General features: G+C 38.0%; 1 protein-coding gene across 6 annotated transcripts in view; it reads right to left on the bottom strand.

Moving 5' to 3' along the window:
• UBAP2 (ubiquitin associated protein 2) overlaps positions 1-19,119 on the bottom strand; it is a 121,820-nt gene that overhangs the window by 50,774 nt on the left and 51,927 nt on the right. For 3 of the 6 annotated variants that reach the window (XM_072728094.1, XM_072728093.1, XM_026008965.2), the window contains 4 exons: positions 18,744-18,854; positions 18,364-18,558; positions 12,493-12,646; positions 10,928-11,005 (listed from right to left, as the gene is read on the bottom strand). In XM_072728094.1, coding sequence (XP_072584195.1) covers positions 10,928-11,005; positions 12,493-12,553 — 139 coding nt within the window. In that variant the 5' untranslated portion in view covers positions 12,554-12,646; positions 18,364-18,558; positions 18,744-18,854. The remainder of the gene's footprint in view (positions 1-10,927; positions 11,006-12,492; positions 12,647-18,363; positions 18,559-18,743; positions 18,855-19,119) is intronic. The other 3 variants (XM_072728090.1, XM_026008964.2, XM_072728091.1) reach the window with 1 other exon arrangement.

Below are 19,119 nucleotides of genomic sequence, written 5' to 3'. Positions count from 1 at the left end.
CAGCAGGGAGTCTGCTTGTCCCTCTCTCCCTCTGCCTCTATCTTCCCCCCTGCTTGTGGTCTCTCTCTCAAATGAATAAAGTCTTTAAAAAAAAAAAAAGAACCTCTTTTTCTTAGGAGATCTACCCTAATATATTAAGGGGTAAAATGGCATTATGTTGGAATTTATATTTAAAGGTTTCAGAAAAAAATAATAATAAATACAGAGGAAAAACAGAATAGTAAAATATTAAAATTCAGGCAAACTAAGTAATAAACATTACCCAAAATTCCACTGTACTTTGTCAAGACAGAATGTTAAAACCACACCCTGAGCTCTTCTGTGTAAGTAGATTTTAATTCTGTAAATTAAAAAAAAAAAACTATATTGTTTTCCATGTGTATATTAGCTACTCCTCCTACACAGAATGTTCCTGATTTTCACATGGTTTTCTTCCTCCTCAAACCACCCAATCTAAAGAGAACCCTACTAGGGTGCCTGGCTGTTTCAGTTGGTAGAGCATAAGACTTTTGATCTAGGAGTTTTGAGTTCAAGCCACATGATGGGCACAGAGCTTTATTACTTAAAAAAAAAAAAAAATTAATGAACAAAATAGGGGCACCTGGGTGGCTCAGTGGTTGAGCATTTAGATGCCTTTGGCTTAGGTCATGATCCCAGGACCCTGGGATCAAGTCCTACTTCAGGTTCCCCAGAGAGAGCCTGCTTATCCCTCTACCTATGCCTCTGCATCTCTCTCATGAATAAATTTTTTAAAACTTTTTAAAACTAAATAACAAAAATAAAAATAAATATGACCTCAGTGACAGCTGATTATCAATCATTTTAAGTTTTACTTGACTATCTCTTCTCCTTTCCCACCCAGCATGTGAGGGGCCATGCCTTATTTGCAGCATTATCTGCAATGATACAATGGGTATTTAAATATTAGTTGTTGCGGTTAAGACTGACAAAGAACATCAATTTCATGAACATCCAACTTCTTCATAAACTAAACTCATATTTAAAGATGTAATATAGGGAGATCTCTGGGTGACTCAATGGTTTGGCACCTGCCTTCGGCCCAGGGCATGACCCTGGAGTCTCGGGATCGGGTCCCACGTCAGGCTCCCTGCATGGAGCCTGCTTCTTCCTCTGCCTGTGTCTCTGCCTCTCTATCTCCTCCTCCCCGCCCTCCCTGTCTAATGAATGAATAAATAAAATCTTTAAAAAAATAAAAATAAAGATGTAATATGATGTCACTATTCAATTACAGGAAATATTTCATTCCAGCAATATATTCCAGCAATGTATTCCAGCAATACATTTTAGAGCACGGCATTTTGTCAAGTACTTTTTATACCAGGACCCAAGAAGGCATTACAAAGAATTCAAATATTTAAAAACAATAGGATGTTAGCACACATTAAGTGCTCAATAATTATTTTTCAAATACATAGAACATATTCATGTATTAGTTTGTTTTAAAAATACAGGAAATTGAGTTGATAAAAATAAAAGTGAGGTAAGTAAGGTAAAATAAGGGAGAAAAGTGATGGAGTAAACTTTCTTGCCTTTTCACAGCATTATTTTTCTTCCATCCAGAAGGAAACAAACCATGCACCCTGCAATCTCAAATGTCACTCTACCTTTTCAGGCTCAATCTCACCAAAAGACAAAAGAATACACACATGCTACCAAACCATAAACTGATAAAGAAACTTATAAAAAAAAAAGGAGTGACTTAACTATAATTTTTCACTTATTGAGAATATAAAAATAAATGTCAATAAAGTAACCTAACCTTCAAGATGAGAAGGTTAAAACGGGGGGGGGGGGGGGGGGGTGAGAAGGTTAAAAAAGGGGGGGAGGCAGCCCAAGTGGCTCAGCTTTAGTGCTGCCTTCAGCCCAGGGCGTGATCCTGGAGACCCAGGAAAAAGTCCCACCCACATGGAGCTCCTTGCATGGAGCCTGCTTCTCCCTCTGCCTGTGTCTCTGCCTCTCTCCCTCTCTCTCTCTCTCATGAATAAATGAATAAAATCTTCAAAAAAGAAAGATAATAAAACTAGCCAACTGACTCCCATCTTCACTATTTTCCAATTCACACTGGCTGTTCCCTAGGATGTTTTTATAACAATAAATCTGTTCAATATGTAATAAGACTCAACCTTTTATTTTTAAATATGTTCCTAAACTACCAAAGTTCTGGGACTAGATTTTTACTCTCAAAGGACCAAACTGAAGGGTTCAAGTGTGCCACATAGGGAATTCAATCATGAAGATCTGATCATTTCTTTAAGAAGCCCATTAACAAAATAAATAAATAAAAATAAAAATAAAAATAAAAATAAATAAATTAAAAAAAAAAAAAAAAAAACAGAAGCCCATTAACTCCAGGAGAAAGATCTAAAAGATCAAATACTCTGGAAAAGAGAAACTTCTCCCAGATAAGATACCCCAGTCATCCATATTCCAGAAACCTTAAAACAAAGGAATTTGAAACAATCTTCTAATTACAATAGTGCAGTAAAATTAGACACATAATATTGACATTACACTCTGACTACTCTGACCCACAGGCATAGTAAATTTTAGTGGTTAACAGTCTCATTCTGGGGACATCTGGGTGGCTCAGCAGTTGAGCATCGGCCTTCAGCTCAGGACCTGATCCCAGGTCCAGGGGTCAAGTCCCACAATGGGCTCCCTGAGAGGAGACTGGTTCTCCCTCTGCCTATGTCTCTGCCTCTCTCTCTGTCTCTCATTAAGTAAATAAATCAATCAATCGATCAATTGATCGATCTTTAAAAAAAGTCTCATTCTGTACTTTTGGTTTCCTTGTGTTTTCTTTCACTCCCAGGATGGGCACTTCAAGGCATTAAAAAAATAGGAGTAAAGATGCCATTTATCTACCTCATCATCTTTCTATCCTTACTGTGACAATGGTAAACTTGGGATTTTATCTAAAAAACTTATTCCTAAATACACAACTAATAAGCAGTTTCAGCTCCTCAAACACAGAATTAAAGTTTTTACTAATTATTACATGTCACATGACAAGGACTGTTACCCAGAATACTCCACATCTTACACATTTGTAACATGATCTTCAATCTAAATTCAGAATTAAGTCAGTATCCTTCAGAACTTCCAGACATGCAGAAAACATTTAATATGTATCACCTGAATTCCACATTTTTTAAAAAAGACATTTATTTATTCATGAGAGAGAGAGAGAGGTAGAGGAGAAGCAGACTCCTCACAGGGAGTCCAATTTGAGACTCAATCCCAGAACTCAGGGATGTATCATGACCTGAGCTAACATCAGATGCTTAATTGACTGAGCCGCCAAGGTGCCCAACCAATTTGAAATTTTACCAACTTTAATCACAAATGTAAATCAGTATTCTGAGGGAGACCCAATGGGAGGAAGAACAAGAAGAACTCACAAGTATGGTCAAAATCAAAGAATAAATGCAATGGAGACTTTAAAGAACTGCTTTTAAAGTCTACACCTGGGAGACACCTGGGTGGCTTAGCAGTTGGGCGTCTGCCTTTAGCTCAGGGCATGAACCCAGGATCCGGGAGCAAGTCCTACATCAGGCTCCTGTGGGAAGCCTGCTTCTCCCTCTACCTATGTCTCTGCCTTTTCTCTGTGTCTCTCATGAATAAATAAATAAAATCTTAAAAAAAAAAGTATACACTTAATGGAATATTCTTGCTTTTTAAGTAGGCCCTTAATATCTGCATACTACACAACAAACCAAAAGTAACTGCAAAGGACCAGAACAATGAACCTTTTTTTTTTTTTAAGATTTTATTTTATTTGAGAGAGAGTGAGAGAGAGACAGAATGCATGCACAGAGGGAGAGGGAAAAGTAGACTGAGCAGGAAGTCTGATGTAGGGCTCAATGGCAGAACCCCGAGATCATGACCCAAGGCAAAGGCAGATGCCTAACTGACGGAGCCACCCAGGCACACCAAGGAACTTTTTAAAAGGCTAATTATAAACAGACTACAAGAGTAACTTAAGACATTAAGTGACTTACAACTTATCTTGTGAAAAGTGACATGTTACATAAAACAAAAGACATTTATCCATTAATTATTAAAGTAACAAACTGGGCAGCCCCAGTGGCATAGCGGTTTAGCACCGCCTGCAACTCAGGGTGTGTGATCCTGGAGACCCGGCATCGAGTCCCACATCGGGCTTCTTGCTTCCCACATCCTGCTTCTCCCTCTGCCTGTGTCTCTTCTCTGTGTCTCCCATGAATAAATAAATAAAAATTTAAAAAATCATAATAATAAAGTAACAAACTATTTGTTCTATACCACTACTATAAAACTGTACTAATATTCATAAGCAAAATGATTGTAGCTTTGTGCACATAGGACACTGAATGTTTTCTCCCTCTTACCCTGTGGTAGATGTGGGATTCAAGGCAAATCAAAGAAATTTCCAGACAGATCACTACCTATCAAGAGCCTGTTTAAATACACTTAAAAAAAAAAAAAAAAAAACTTAAATATAGGTGTAGATTTTTTTTCAAAGAGTAAAGTATGTTTTTTTCAAATATTTTATTTATTTTAGAGAGGTAAAGAATGTGAGTGGGGGTGGGGGGATATGGCAGTGAGCAGAGGGAGAGAGAATCTGAAGCAGACTCCACACTGGGCCATGCAGAATGAAACTGGACCATTTTGCTACACATTACACAAAAAAAGAACTCAAAACGGACAAAAAAAACCTAAATGTGAGAAAGGAATCGATCAAAACCCTAGAGGAGAACACAGGCAGCAGCCCCTATAACCTCAGCTGCAGCAACTTCTTGCAGACACATCTTCAAAGGCAAGGGAAACAAAGGCAAAAATGAACTATTGGGACTTCATCAAGATAAAAAAACTTTTGCACAGCAAAGGAAACAGACAAAATGGGCGAAGGTATTTGCAAATGTCTTATCAGATAAAGGGCTAGTATGCAAAACCTATAAGGAACTTATCAAACTCAATATCAAAAGAACAAATAATCCGATCAAGAAACAGGCAGAAGACATGAACAGACATTTCTCCAAAGAAGACCCACAAATGAACGCCTGGGTGCTCAGCGATTAAGGGTCTGCTTTCAGCTCAGGGCGTGATCCTGGAGTCCTAGGATCCAGTCCCACACATCGGGCTCCCTGCATGGAGCCTGTTTCTCCCTCTGCCAATGTCTCTGCCTTTCTATCTGTGTCTCAAATGAATGAATGAATGAATGAATGAATGAATGAATGAACGAACAAATAAAGGAGGTGGTGGAGGGGGGAGAAGGGGGAGGAGGAGGAGAAGATGACTACGACGACCACCTACAAATGCTCAACAGACCCATGAAAAAATGTTCCGGGATCCCTGGGTGGCGCAGCGGTTTGGCGCCTGTCTTTGGCCCAGGGCGCGATCCTGGAGACCCGGGATCGAGTCTCACGTCGGGCTCCCAGTGCATGAAGCCTGTTTCTCCCTCTGCCTGTGTCTCTGCCTCTCTCTCTCTCTCTCTCTGTTTGACTATAATTAATAAATGAATGAATGAATGAATGAATAAATAAATAAATAAATAAATAAGTAAGTAAGTTCCACATCACTCCGCAACAAAGAAATACAAATCAGAACCACAATGAGATACCACGTCACACCAGTCAGAATGGCTAAAATTAACAATTTAGGAAATGACAGATGTTGGCAAGGATGTGGAGAAAGGGGAACCCTCTTACACTGCTGGTGGGAATGCAAGCTGGTGCACCCACTCTGGAAAAGTATGGAGGTTCCTCAAAAAGTTGAAAAGAGCTACCCTCTGATGCAGCAATTGCAGTACTAGGGATTTACCTCAAAGGATACAAGTGTAGTGATCCAAAGGAGCACCTGCACTCCAATGTTTATAGCAGCAACGTCCACAACAGCCAAACTATGGAAAGAGCCGAGATGTACACTGACAGATGAATGGATAAAGATATGACATGTGTACACACACACACACACACACACACACACACAGTCATACTACTTAGCCATCAAAAAAATGGAATCTTGCCATTTCAATGACATGGACAGAACTGGAAGGTATTATGCTAAGTGAGGTAAATCAATTAGAGAAAGACATCATATGATCTCACGTAGAATTTAAGGAAAAAAAGGGGGGGGGATCATAGGGAAAAAGAGGAAAAAATAAAACGAGACAAAATCAGAGAGGGAGACAAACCATAAGAGACAATCATTAGGAAACAGAGGCCTGCAGAGAGGTGGCGGGGGTGTGTAAACTGGGTGATGGACATTAAGGAGGGCATGATACAATGAGCACTAAGTAGGGCAGCCCCAGTGGCTCAGCAGTTTAGCACTGCCTTTGTGCCAGGTCGTGACCCTGGAGACCCAGGATCAAGTCTCACATTGGGCTCCCTGTGTGGAGCCTGCTTCTCCCTCTGCCTGTGTCTCTGCCTCTCTCTCTCATGAATAAATAAATAAAACCTTTAAAAAAAAAAATGAACACTGGGTATCATATAAGACTACTGAATCACTGACCTCTGCCTCTGAAACCAATAATACATTTTATGTTAATTAACTTAATTTAAATTTTTTAAAGTAACTAAAAACTAAAAGGTTTTAGTTAGCCTAAAACATAAAATTTTTTTAAAGATTAGGTAACGAATTCGGGATTTTATGGGATGCCTGGGTGACTCAGTGGTTGAGCGTCTGGCTTTGGCTCAGGTGGTGATCCTGGCGTCCTCTGATCGAGTGCCCTGCATCAGGTGCCCTGCAGGGAGCCTGCTTCTCCCTCTGCCTCTCTCTCTGTTAAATAAGTAAAACCTTAAAAAAAAAAAAAAAAACTAATAATATATATGTTAATAATTGAATTTAAATTTTAAAAAATAAAAAATAAAAGGTTTTAGTTAACCTAAAAAATAGAAAATCTTTTTTTCTTTTTTTTTTTGAAGGTTAGGTATTGAATTAGCTGTTTTAATGCAAGCCAATATCATCATTCTGTAAGATTTTACTTGGTTTGGCTCCTTCAATTCAGAGTGTCTCAAAAACTATATGATAGCTCCAAGCAGACATGGTTTCAGGGAGACCCACTAGTTAAGTCTTTCCATCTTTTCATAAAGAAAAGCTATTTACCTCCACCTCTAATATATTTTTTTCTAAAGTCTGAATCTTTGAAGAAGGAAGGGGGCAAGAAGACAGATAACCAGCCTATACTATCCCACTCTGACTCTTCCTGCCTTCATCTCCCTGAAGAACTCGGGTTCCAAAATAAGTTAGTAGTACAAACTCTGACCTTGAACAAGTATACACCTCTCTCAAGATTCAGTTCCCTCATCTGTAAAATCAGAATCCTCAGAAGTTTTAATAGGATATTAAACGGAAACCAATGTAAATTACAAGCAAAAGGCCTGCTACACGAAAAAGCAGAGTAAATATTAGCGATTATTAATTATTCCATTTTTGTCCAACTCACAGAGGAAAAGTCCATAAACAGGTAAATCTAAAGATTTAAGTAAGTACCACAAAGACCATTAAATAGGCCTAGCAACAGCCATTAACGATGGAGAGACCAAGCAAGGCCCAATGCTTCCCCTGAGCAATCTATTTTTGCCACAAAGAAAATCACAAGATTAAATTACCTATGCTGAATTCCTCATCTTGAATTCCAAGAGAACTCTTTTAAAAACTAAAGCATAGGGGCATCTGTGTGGCTCAGTCAGGTTGGATGGCCAACTCTTGATTTTGACTTGGTTCATGGTTCAAGCCCTGCATCAGGCTCTGTGCTTGTTTGGGCATGCTCGCTCTCTCTCAGCCGATAATAAATGAATGAATGAATGAATAAATAAATGAATGAATGAATGAATGAATGAATAAAGTCGTTTTTAAAAATAAAATTAAGTAACTAAACCATAAAAGTCAAAATAGGGATGTTAAGAAATGCAGTTTATCTAAAACCTACTAATAAATTCACTAAACATGGACAGTTCATTCACTAACCTAAACATCACTAAAAAAATTAAAAGAAAAACATAAACATGTCTTCTGATGCAATGCAATATAGAATATATAACCTCCTCCATGCTTTCCTAAAAAAACTGAGCTTGAATCTAATCTTTAAAACTAAATTACAGGGCAGCCCAGGTGGCTCAATGGCAGGGACCCTGCTTCTCCCCTCTCCCTCTGCATGTTACTCCCCATTTATGTGAGTGCTAATAAATAAAATCTTTAAAAATTTAAAGTTTAGAGCCGCTTTCAGCCCAGGGTGTGGTCCTGGAGACCTGGGATCGAGTACCATGTCGGGCTCCCTACGTGGAGCCTGCTTCTCCCTCTGCCTGTGTCTCTGTCTCTCTGTGTGTGTGTCTCTCATGAATAAATAAATTAAATCTTTAAAAAAATGAAATAAAATAAAACTAAATTACATTTACAGTAAATACAGGCACTAAAGAACTAAGCTAAGTGACACAAGAAACAACAACAACAACAACAAAAAAAACGCATAATGTGAAACAACATCCTAAAGGACAAATAACATAGTTTCTGACAACAAATCAATGGTAAGAGGAAAAGGGGGAGGTACAAAGAAGTTAGGGAGAACTAGATTAAAAAAAAAAAAATCAAAATATGCAATGCATATTGTTTCAATACTGATTCAAAGAAAGCCAACTATGAAAAGACTTTTTCAGTAACCAGGAAAATTTATACATGGATTAAATATTAGATGATATCAACAGTCTACAATGACTTTTTGTGTTTTGTGGGGCTTTTTTAAAGATTTTATTTATTTATTTGAGAGTACACAGCAGGAGTAGGAGCAGGAGAGGGAAAAGCAGAATTCCCATCAAGCGAGGAAGGAGCCTGATGTGGAGCTCGATCCCAGGACCCCGAAATCATGACCTGAGCTGAAGGCAGCTGCTTAACCGACTGAGCCAACCAGACATCCGTTACTATGACTTTGAAGTATTAAAATGGCATTATGGGTTTTTTTTTTTAAGATTTTATTTATTTGTTCATGAGAGATACACACAGAGGCAGAGATATAGGCAGAGGGAGAAGCAGGCCACCTCCGGGAAGCCTGATGTGAGACTGGATCCCACAACCCTGAGATCACGACAAGAGCCAAAGGCAGACGGCTCAACCACTGAGCCTCCCAGGTGCCCCATATTTATATAATATTTATACATAAATATTATAAATTCTATATAAAATTATGTAAAATTTATAATGTTTATATATAAATATATTTTAATTTTTTTAAGGAAAATATAATTAAAATCTGTTAGATGAAGCACCTGGGCAGCTCAGTCAGGCGTCTACCTTTGGCTCAGGTCAGGACCCCAGGATCTTCTACTCATCAGGGACCCTGCTTCTCCCCTCTCCCTCTGCATGTTACTCCCCATTTATGTGAGTGCTAATAAATAAAATCTTTAAAAATACACACACACACACACACATATAATTGGTTAGATAATTCTAATCTTATTTTGACTGTGCCTGGCAAATCAATATATAGTTTTGCCTTCTCTATCTGTGGTTATCATTTACCTTTGGTATATATAGTATTTTAATAAATGATAATTGAATGAATAAACAGCCAAAGAAGTTGGTAACATATATATATATATATATATATATATATATATATATATATATATATATATATATATATATATATAACCTACATTCTTTAATTTAAATTTTAGGTAATTAATATACAGTGCCTACAATATATTTTTTTAAGATTTTACTTATTCATGAGAATAAGGGGGGGGGAGAGGCAGAGAGGCAGAGACACAGGTAGAGGTAGAAGCAGGCTCCATGCAGGGAGCCTGACGTGTGACTCGATCCCGGGTCTCCAGAATCAGACCCTGGGCTGAAGGCAGCGCTAAACCACTGAGCCACCTGGGCTGCCCGCCTACAATATTCCTATGCTTAATAATACTGCTGATCAAAAACTGCCACTATGAACTGCTCATGTGGAGACTAATCACAACTGCATTTAATAATGTATCCAACAGGGGCACATGGGTGGCTCAGTTGGTTAACCATCTGCCTTCAGCTCAGGCCATAATCTGAGGGCCCTGCAATTGAGCCTTGCATCAGGATCTCTGCTCACCGAGGAGTCTGCTTCCCTCTCTACCTCTGCCCCTTACCCCCACTCATTCTCTCTCTGATCTCTCAGATAAATAAAATCTTTTTTAAAGTTTTTTTTTTTTTTTAATTTTTAAATATATCCAAAAAAGGCTCCTGGCAGGCTAGGTCTGTAGAGCATGAGCCTCAATCTCTGGGTTTGTGAGGTTGTCAGTTCAATCCCCACATTGGGTAGAGATTACTTAATAAAATAAGAAAAAAAATAATTAAATAAATAAAATAATAAAGGAAGAAAAGAAAGAAGATCAAACAAAATGTCAGTTTAGGTAGCTCATCCCCTGAACCAAAGCTTTATCTGCATATTACATTGTGTATCTTGATTTTATGACCCTGAGAAAATTCAGTCACACGCTAAAGTATATGAAATTACCTTATTAAAGTGGCTTAATGATGTCCCAAATTAATAAATGTTAAGAAATGATTACTAACAGAAAATTTGGGGAGTGGGAAGGAACTAATCAATGGGCAAATAATTTTAAAACTAGGATCATGAGTAAAACACATCTATAAAAGTCCAACAAAGGAGAATTGAATGATCAGAGCTTCAAGCTTTAAATTGTTCATATAAATGGCTTTCTCAGCTCCAGTGAAACAAACCAGTTAAGTTTCCTCAAAATTATGCAAATCCAAACATTTCATTCATAGCCATCAGTAAACAAATCCGAATCGCAGAAGATCAATCCTCCTCTTTCAGAGTACTCTGACATTCCTTAGTGAAATAAGTATACCAAGAGCCTCTCCCCCTGCCCCCCACCCCCGCCTCCTTCCAATCACAAGCATCTCCTTCCCCCTTGTTCTATCTTACCTCTGCCACGGACTCGCTTGCCACGGTCTGAAAGCTTGTCCACTTGATTGCAATCAATTCCATTCTCTTCTCCTCTAACTATGGAAGAAAAGAGCACCTCTTGTACATAATTGTGCACAAGAGCAATCAAAGGCAAGGACAAAAAGACTTCTTATAAAAAAGCTAAAACTTTACCTAAGGGATCAGAAAACAGTAAAAACAAAACCAAATAAAAATGGCTGAAAAAACTGATGACAGCACATCTTGTTTAATTCATGGGTGAAAATTTTGTAAGGAAAGTAAAATGATGTACCACTTTTTCCTTTCTTCTAGTTGGACTTGCCCTCCCCTAAGGGTAAGTCTGCTTCAAAGACCAAATTTGTTATGCAGCTATATGTAATACACACCAAAACTGGCTCACTGGTTAGGTTTAAAGGAAAGGCCTAGAATAGCAAAATAGCAATGCCAAGGAAATAATGAATTGCTGAAAATATTTCAATTGGAGGCAGGTTTTCCCAAGATACTATCCAGAATGTGCCAGTAGAGTTATCTTCTCCTCACCCCTACACCGGTATTGACTCTAACAACTCTATGTAATAAGCAGTTTTGTTTTTTTTTTTTGAGGCCGCAGGAGACAAACTGCTACCAGCGCAGACATCACCCAGGGCCTCCTATAATAAACAATTTTGAGCAATATTGACACATCTTGCTCTCCTCATCCCTTTCAGGGCCTAACTCCCATGAGTTATAAGTGCTGCCTCATGAATGCCTTCCTTGGCATTTAAATTTGCCAAACCCCTTCTTAAAATCACCATCTTGCTGCCTTTGTTTTTCCCAAAGCGTAACTTCCACATATAACATCAGTAAAATATTGTATTACTACAAAATGTTACTTCTCTTATTGTAACATCTCTTTAACCTCCAGTAAGAGTTTTAGGAGGGCAAATATTTATTTTATGCATTGCTCTATGGCTATTAGAGTAACGGACTACATAGTAGGTACTCAGTAAACATCTGTGAAATAAATAGACTAGCCAAAGTCTCTAAGATTGTTTGTTAAGCATTTACCTTTCATTCATTCATAATTTAGCTACTTTGGTATATCTGCACAGCAAGTAGTGTTGTTATGGGTAAAAGATGCCAAAATCCGGGTCAAATGAAAGGACTAAGAAAAATTTCCCTATTCGACAACTTCCCTCTTAATATAACCCTTTCCTATAAAATAGTATCCATTAAGTGGGAAGAATAAACTATCTTCATCTACCAGTGAATGAAAGCCCTCCTTTCAAAACAGAGGGTGCACTTTAAGACATAACAGAAGGCGGTCTTAACTGACTGAGGCACCCAGGCACCCCAAAAAGGCAGTCTTAAGACACAACATAACTACGTACAGCCCAGGTAAGTGCTAACATGAAACTGCATCAGTTAGGGTTCTGATGAACTACTTAGTTGTAGCTCAATATTAAGAGTTATGTATAATGACAAACACTGAAGAACTAGATTTAAGGGCATTTGTTGGAGCACTCTTTCAGCTTCTCAGTATGCATAAAAATTTTCTTAACAAAAATTAGGAGAAATATACTTACACTCTCTCCCACGATTGCCACCTCTTCCTTTCCGGTTGTTGTTTCCACGTCCACGATTCATTTCTCTCTCAGTTCTCTTCTCTCTATTCTCTTTGTTTTCTGAATTTTCTTTTCCAAAATTCTTCTTCTTCCCCCCTACAGTCTCCCATGAAGTCTACCGAAGACAAGAGTGGTCATTCAGAGTTGTCATTCAAAGTGTATACCATTATCAGGGATGTGTGCATCTATCTTTCAGACCTAAAGACTCACACCTTGAAGCTCACTTGCCTACCATTTTAATTCTTATTCATAAAGTTCTACTTTCAGATGATAAAAACAGTAAAGTTCGCACTAAGCTTCTGTTGCCATACACAGCACAAAAGAGGACAGCAACTAGCTGAATTAACAACTAACTATATATTGTCCCACCACAGAGCCTTTTCCTATGCTGATTTAAAAACAAAGGTCATTTCCCTAAGCTCCCACACTATGCCATCCCCAACTATCCTCAGTAGGCCTTAAACCTATTAATATATTAGCTCAAAGACTACAAAATTACATTAAAATGCTGCCCTAAAACCTCAGGAATAACTTGCTCTATTTAGTTAACCAAAGTAACCACCTAAAAACATTTAATGGTAGGCAAATAAAATTAGTTTTTTTTTTAAACTAAGTACCCAAAATTTCAATCTCAAAGACCTGTTTCTAATGAGAAGTTAATTTATATAACCTCCCTTCTCTGCCTCTCCTCTAATGGTGACTGAAATCAAATAAAATCAAATATATATAAATTGCTGAGAAAAGAACACTTTGTTCTTGTAAAAATAAGTGGTATTACGATTATAAAGGTACAGCACTGAGAAATCCCAAAACTGGCCCATTTGTTTCTATTTATTTTGTCATCATCTACCTCATTTCACAAGAGTTGAAGTAATTCAGTCCCAAAATAAGAGCAAGAACTATCTTAAGCTTAAAAAAATCTTAAGAAAAAAGGAAATTACTAGTATTGTATATTCAGATAAAATGCACTAGAAATTAATAAACTAAAATTGAAGAAAATAGCTGAATTACTTCCAAAACAGCAGAGGCCAGATTTAAAATGCTTTTTTAGAAGGAATTTTTTTGACATCTATAAACCTCAACTGAACCGATATATTTAGTTACATATAAAATCACCAGATATGAAAAAAAATTAAAACAAGTTATTTTCCACCTTTAAGCTTTGATAAAGATTTTTTAAAAGTCAACAACTGACAGCTAGAGCAGAATAATCTGGCATATCCAGTTCTGGTGAATATCCATTTATTCTAATCTTCTACAAGTCTATCTGGGAACAGGACCCAAACTTTAATTAGTTCATAGCTTTTACCCAGCAATTCTACTTTCAGGCCTTTATTCACATGAAATAATTTTATAATTGTGCAAACACTTATATACAGACAATGGTTAGAATAAAAGGTGGGGGGATTCTCCTAATATCTACCTTAGGAGGCTATCTACTCTAGAACATCCACAAAGAGAGCAGTATGTAGCCACTTAAGAGAGTTATCCAGGTGGGGGCACCTGGGTGGCTCAACTAGTTAAGAGTTTGCCTTCTTGACCTGGGGACCCTGGGCCCTGAAATGGAGCCTGCTTCTCCCTCTCCTTCTGCCTCTCCTCTCTGCTCATGCTCTCATGCATGTGCGTCTTCTCATGCACTCTCTCTCTCAAATAAATAAAATCTTTAGGGGAAAAACTAGTTGTGCAAGTACACACAGAAAGAGATCCATGATATTAAGTGTAGCAAGCTAACCAACTAACAGTGTATAAAATAGGATTACAATTTTTAGTTCAAATATAAGCCCATGTAATATACTAAAGTTAGTAGTTATTTAATGAAGACGTTTAATTTCATTTTATCATTCTGCATTTCTTTTTTTCTTTTTTTTTTTTTTTAAGGATTTTATTTATTTGAAAAAGAGAGCACACAGAGGGAGAGGGAGAAGCAGATACCCCATTGAGCACAGAGCCCAACACAGGGTTCAATCCCAGAACCTGGAGATCATGACTTGAGAAGAAAGCAGATGCTCAACCAACTGAGCCACCCAGGCACCCCTCTGCATTGTTTTTTTACTTAGAGAAAACAATAAAAGTTTATTCCAGAAAAGTAATTCTGCAGTTTATAAAAACTCAATAATGCTTGCTAATATGAATAAATAAGACACCTATGTAAGACAGAATCCTGTCCTCTTAGGTTAACAAGACAAAAAGTAAATTCTAGAAGTCCTAGAAAAATTATACACAGTGGAGTCAGCACAAGATGCATATGTATACAATTTATAATATCTTTACACTGACACACCTAATGGTACTCAATCATTACGAAGGGACATATTTTGTATGTTTTAAGACTTTATTTGAGAGAGAGAGAGAGAGAGAAACAGAGCACAAGCAGGGAACAGGGGCAAAAGGAGAGGGAGAAGCAGGCTCCCTGCTGAGCACTGAGCCCCACGTGGGGCTTGACCCCAGGACCCTAGATCATGACCTGAGCCAAAGGGAGGCACTTAACCACCCAGGTACACCATATGTGAAACATCTGAGAAAAATATCTTACTCCATTTCATTCAGCAAAGACACCCATAAGCAAATCTTGGGCTTGTAAAAATCAAGACCAACAAGAACTTATTTGTGGAGGAAAGTTAAGGAGAGCAAACTTAAGGGGTAATTGGTCTAATATCACTGTAAATGCTAAAGAGAGTAGGAATAGGACAAGAGAATAGGACATATATTAAAAATGTGCTATTCTCCAACAGCACATTTGGCACAACAGTCTGTGAGCAGGCACACAAGCTTTCAACATAAACCAAATAATTACGGAAGATTTTCAACTAAACTTCTGACCATCTTTGTATCTGTATTTGGCTACTTGTAGAAAGGTCTGAAGAAACTTGAAGAGAAATGGTCCTCCCAGACACTACACTTAGTAATCAGCAAAGCAGCTTTCTAGGCCAGCTAATTAAAAAATCACTCTCCCACCTCCTATTTGCCAGGAACTACACAACACAAACAAATCGCTAAGAAAAAAGAAAGAAAAGAAAAGAAAAGAAAAGAAAAGAAAAGAAAAGAAAAGAAAAGAAAAGAAAAGAAAAGAAAAGAAAAGAAAAGAAGAAAAAGAAGAAAGAAAGAAAAGCACAGTAATGCAACAGACTGGTATTTCAGAATTATTCTGGGGATGCCTGGGTGGCTCAGCGGTTGGGCGTCTGCCTTTGGCTCCGGGTGTGATCCCGGGATCAAGTCCCACATCAGGCTCTCTGCGTGAAGCTTGCTTCTCCCTCTTCCTATGTCTCTGCCTCTCTGTGTCTCTTATGAATAAATAAACAAATTCTTTTAAAAAAACAAAACCAAACCAAATCTATTCTGTCACTCAAAACAGCATTATAATAAAAGACTTATTAGTACTTATGATCCTGTTCAATGTTTTCCCTTGTGACAGTTCCTCTTACATGAGAAAGACAAACTCATCCTTAAAAACATCATGGATAATTCCACCTAACATTTTTTTTTTCAAAGTAATGATTTTGTTTCAGGGTGCCTAGGTAGCTCAATCAGCAGCACCTGCCTTTGGCTAGGTCGTGATACTGGGGTCGTGGGATGGAGCTCTGCATCAGGCTCCCTGCTCCAAAAGGAGCCTGCTTCTCCCTCTCCCTCTATCCCTCCCCTGCTAGTGTGCTCTTTCTCTCCCTCAAATAAATAAAATCTTTAAATAATAGTAGTAATTTTGTTTCAGAAGATCCTAACACGGGATCCCTGGGTGGCGCAGCGGTTTGGCGCCTGCCTTTGGCCCAGGGCGCGATCCTGGAGACACCCGGGATCGAATCCCACATCGGGCTCCCGGTGCATGGAGCCCGCTTCTCCCTCTGCCTGTGTCTGTGTCTCTGCCTCTCTCTCTCTCTCTCTGTGACTATCATAAATAAATAAAAATAAAAAAAAAAAATTAAAAGAAGATCCTAACACAAAATAAGCTTAGAGAATAGGACAAAATTTGTTTTTTTTTTCCCATGGTTTATTTTAAATGTTCTTGCTTCTAGCAACCCTACAGTGATTTTATTGTCTAGCACCTGTACTCCAATAAACTCTATCCCAGTCAGAAGATATTCTTTACAACTGGTCAGTCGTGGCTACTGCAGACAGCAATCAGCGAGGAGACAAGGCAAATGCTATTAAAGAATAATCCTACACAAACCAGAGTTTTCAAGGGAATTTTCCTTTGCCTATCATTCCCCCCCGCCCCAGCCTTCTCAACTCTCAACAAGCATACACCTTTTGTGTCTGTACACAGGCCCTAATTTGATTTTCTAATCTATGAAGAAACCAAACCAGACTGACCTCACCACATGATTTCCAAGTTCAACGTAACCAAAGATATGTTATCATTCAAGACGTTAAAACTCAATAAAACACAGAACTGGACATACATTAAGTCTGCTAGAGCTAAAAGAAAGGCAACATAAAGTGGTATCCTGGCCTACCTCTAACATGAAAAAAGAAAACAGGCCCTCCAATGAACAATATGGAAATATTTCATGTATTCAACAGTGAATTCTTTTAATATATGAAGGAGGTAGCTTAGGGGCACCTGGGTGACTCAGTTAGTTAGGCATCCAACTCTTGATTTTGGCTTGGGTCATGATATCAGGGTTGTGAGATCAAGGCCTGAGTCAGGCTCTGCATTGGTATGGAGTCTACTTAACATTATCTCTCTCCCTCTCCCTAGGTCTTTTCCCCACTCTCTTTACAAAAACAAAGCAAAAACAAAAACAGAGCCATTCTATACTACATCCATTAACAATGAGGTAAACACATTTCCCGTATTTTATAAAATCCAGAAATTATATGCATAAGTATCAGCAAACAAAAACTATACAAAAATTTGTCCCTTAACATGATGTATTTTCCCAACAAACTGACAGACTAGTGTTATCTTGCATGGAATTTTACCCACAGATATGGCTCTATTTTTCTAATCATCTGATTTTTTATATAGTTATATAACACATTCTACTTATTTTAAATAAAGATATTCATTTTACTTATGAACTTGTCACAACAGTTCATTTTTATATAGCCTGTCCCTAATACAGCCTATCCTTAAAAATGAGAACCTAATTAAACTTGACTGCTGACAAGGAAGGCATTTTTGATTGTTTACATCTTTATTCTCCTTTTTAAGGAGAATCATTATTTGCTTTAACTTGTTTTGAAATGGTGATTTGAAAATACAAATGAAACATTGTGCAGGGGTAACTGGGTGGCTCAGTTAGTTAAGTAGCTGCCGCCAGCTCAGGTCATGATCCCAAGGTACTAGGATTGAGACACCACCCCCCGCCCCCCCGAGTCTGACTCCCTGATCAGCAGGGTGTCTGCTTCTCCTCCTCCCCCTTTGCCCTCATTATGCACTCTCTCTCATAAATAAATAAAATCAGGAAGGCTGAATGGCTCAGCAGTTGAGCGTCTGCCTTCGACTCAGAGCATGATCCCAGAGTTCAGGGATCGAGTCCCTCCTCAGGCTTCCCTGCAGGCAGCCTGCTTCTCCCTCTGCCTATGTCTCACCATCTCTGTGTCTTTCATGAATAAATAAAATCTTTTTTAAAAAATTAATTAAATAAATAAAATCTTAAAGAAACACTGTGCAATCTACATGGAAAAATCAAGAGATTAAGGGGGACAACTGCCTAGTGTGGCTTTAGTTGTATCCTTCCTAATAAAAGGGATGAGCTTTAGTGTGCCTACACATTCCTCAAACTTCACTAGGCTTTAAAAAAAAAAAAAAAAAAAAACTTTTTCTTATTTAATCTGTCAAATGGTCATGAAAATATGTCTGTAGAATATTCACACATAAGCAAATAGATATACCAGCAAATCCTGGTTTTCTGTTAGTCTAGAGATTTAAGGAGTAGTAAGAGGTGACGATTGAGATGAAGAAACATGAGCAGTGAAGCCAGAGAAGTTTTTCAGGTGGTGAAAATGTCCACAGGCCCAGAGAATTTGGAAACTGTGTAAGGCTGGAGTAGATGACCAAGTTCTCTTTGGAGTCTTCAGATTCTACAACTTCATGAAGAAACCATATATAACAAAAACAGTCATTTCAGGTTAGTATTCTTTTGGGTCTTAAAACAAACATGGAATGGAACCCATAATTCCCTCCACCACCACCCTCAAAAACGGTGAAGTTCAAAATGCAATATGGAACTGGAGACAAATGTCAGCACTGCCAATCAATTAATAATACTTACCGTGTCTGAATTCCCTTCCAGCAATATATTGATAGCTTTGTTTACATCTCCATTACAGTCATGTAGGGCCACAATGCATTCATCCTGATTTTTCCCCGTCACTTCCATAAGCTATTGAAATTTTAAGAAAATAGTTAAGGGTAACCCAAAATGGTACATGATACCAATTTTAAGATTCTTCTATTGTAAAACAGAAATTATACAATACTTCCACATGAACGTGGCCTCCTTCCAGACTCTGAGCTTATAATGCAAGAACAGGTTTCCGTGCTTTTTGTGGCTATCACTTGTCTTTTTTTTTTTTTTTTTAATTTTTTATTTATTTATGATAGTCACAGAGAGAGAGAGAGAGGCAGAGACACAGGCGGAGGGAGAA

Source organism: Vulpes vulpes, chromosome 12, assembly GCF_048418805.1.
Source record: "Vulpes vulpes isolate BD-2025 chromosome 12, VulVul3, whole genome shotgun sequence".
In the NCBI taxonomy this organism is placed as follows: Eukaryota; Metazoa; Chordata; class Mammalia; order Carnivora; family Canidae; genus Vulpes; species Vulpes vulpes.
The sequence above is the reverse complement of the archived record's forward strand: the minus strand, read 5'-3'. Positions and strand labels throughout refer to the sequence as shown.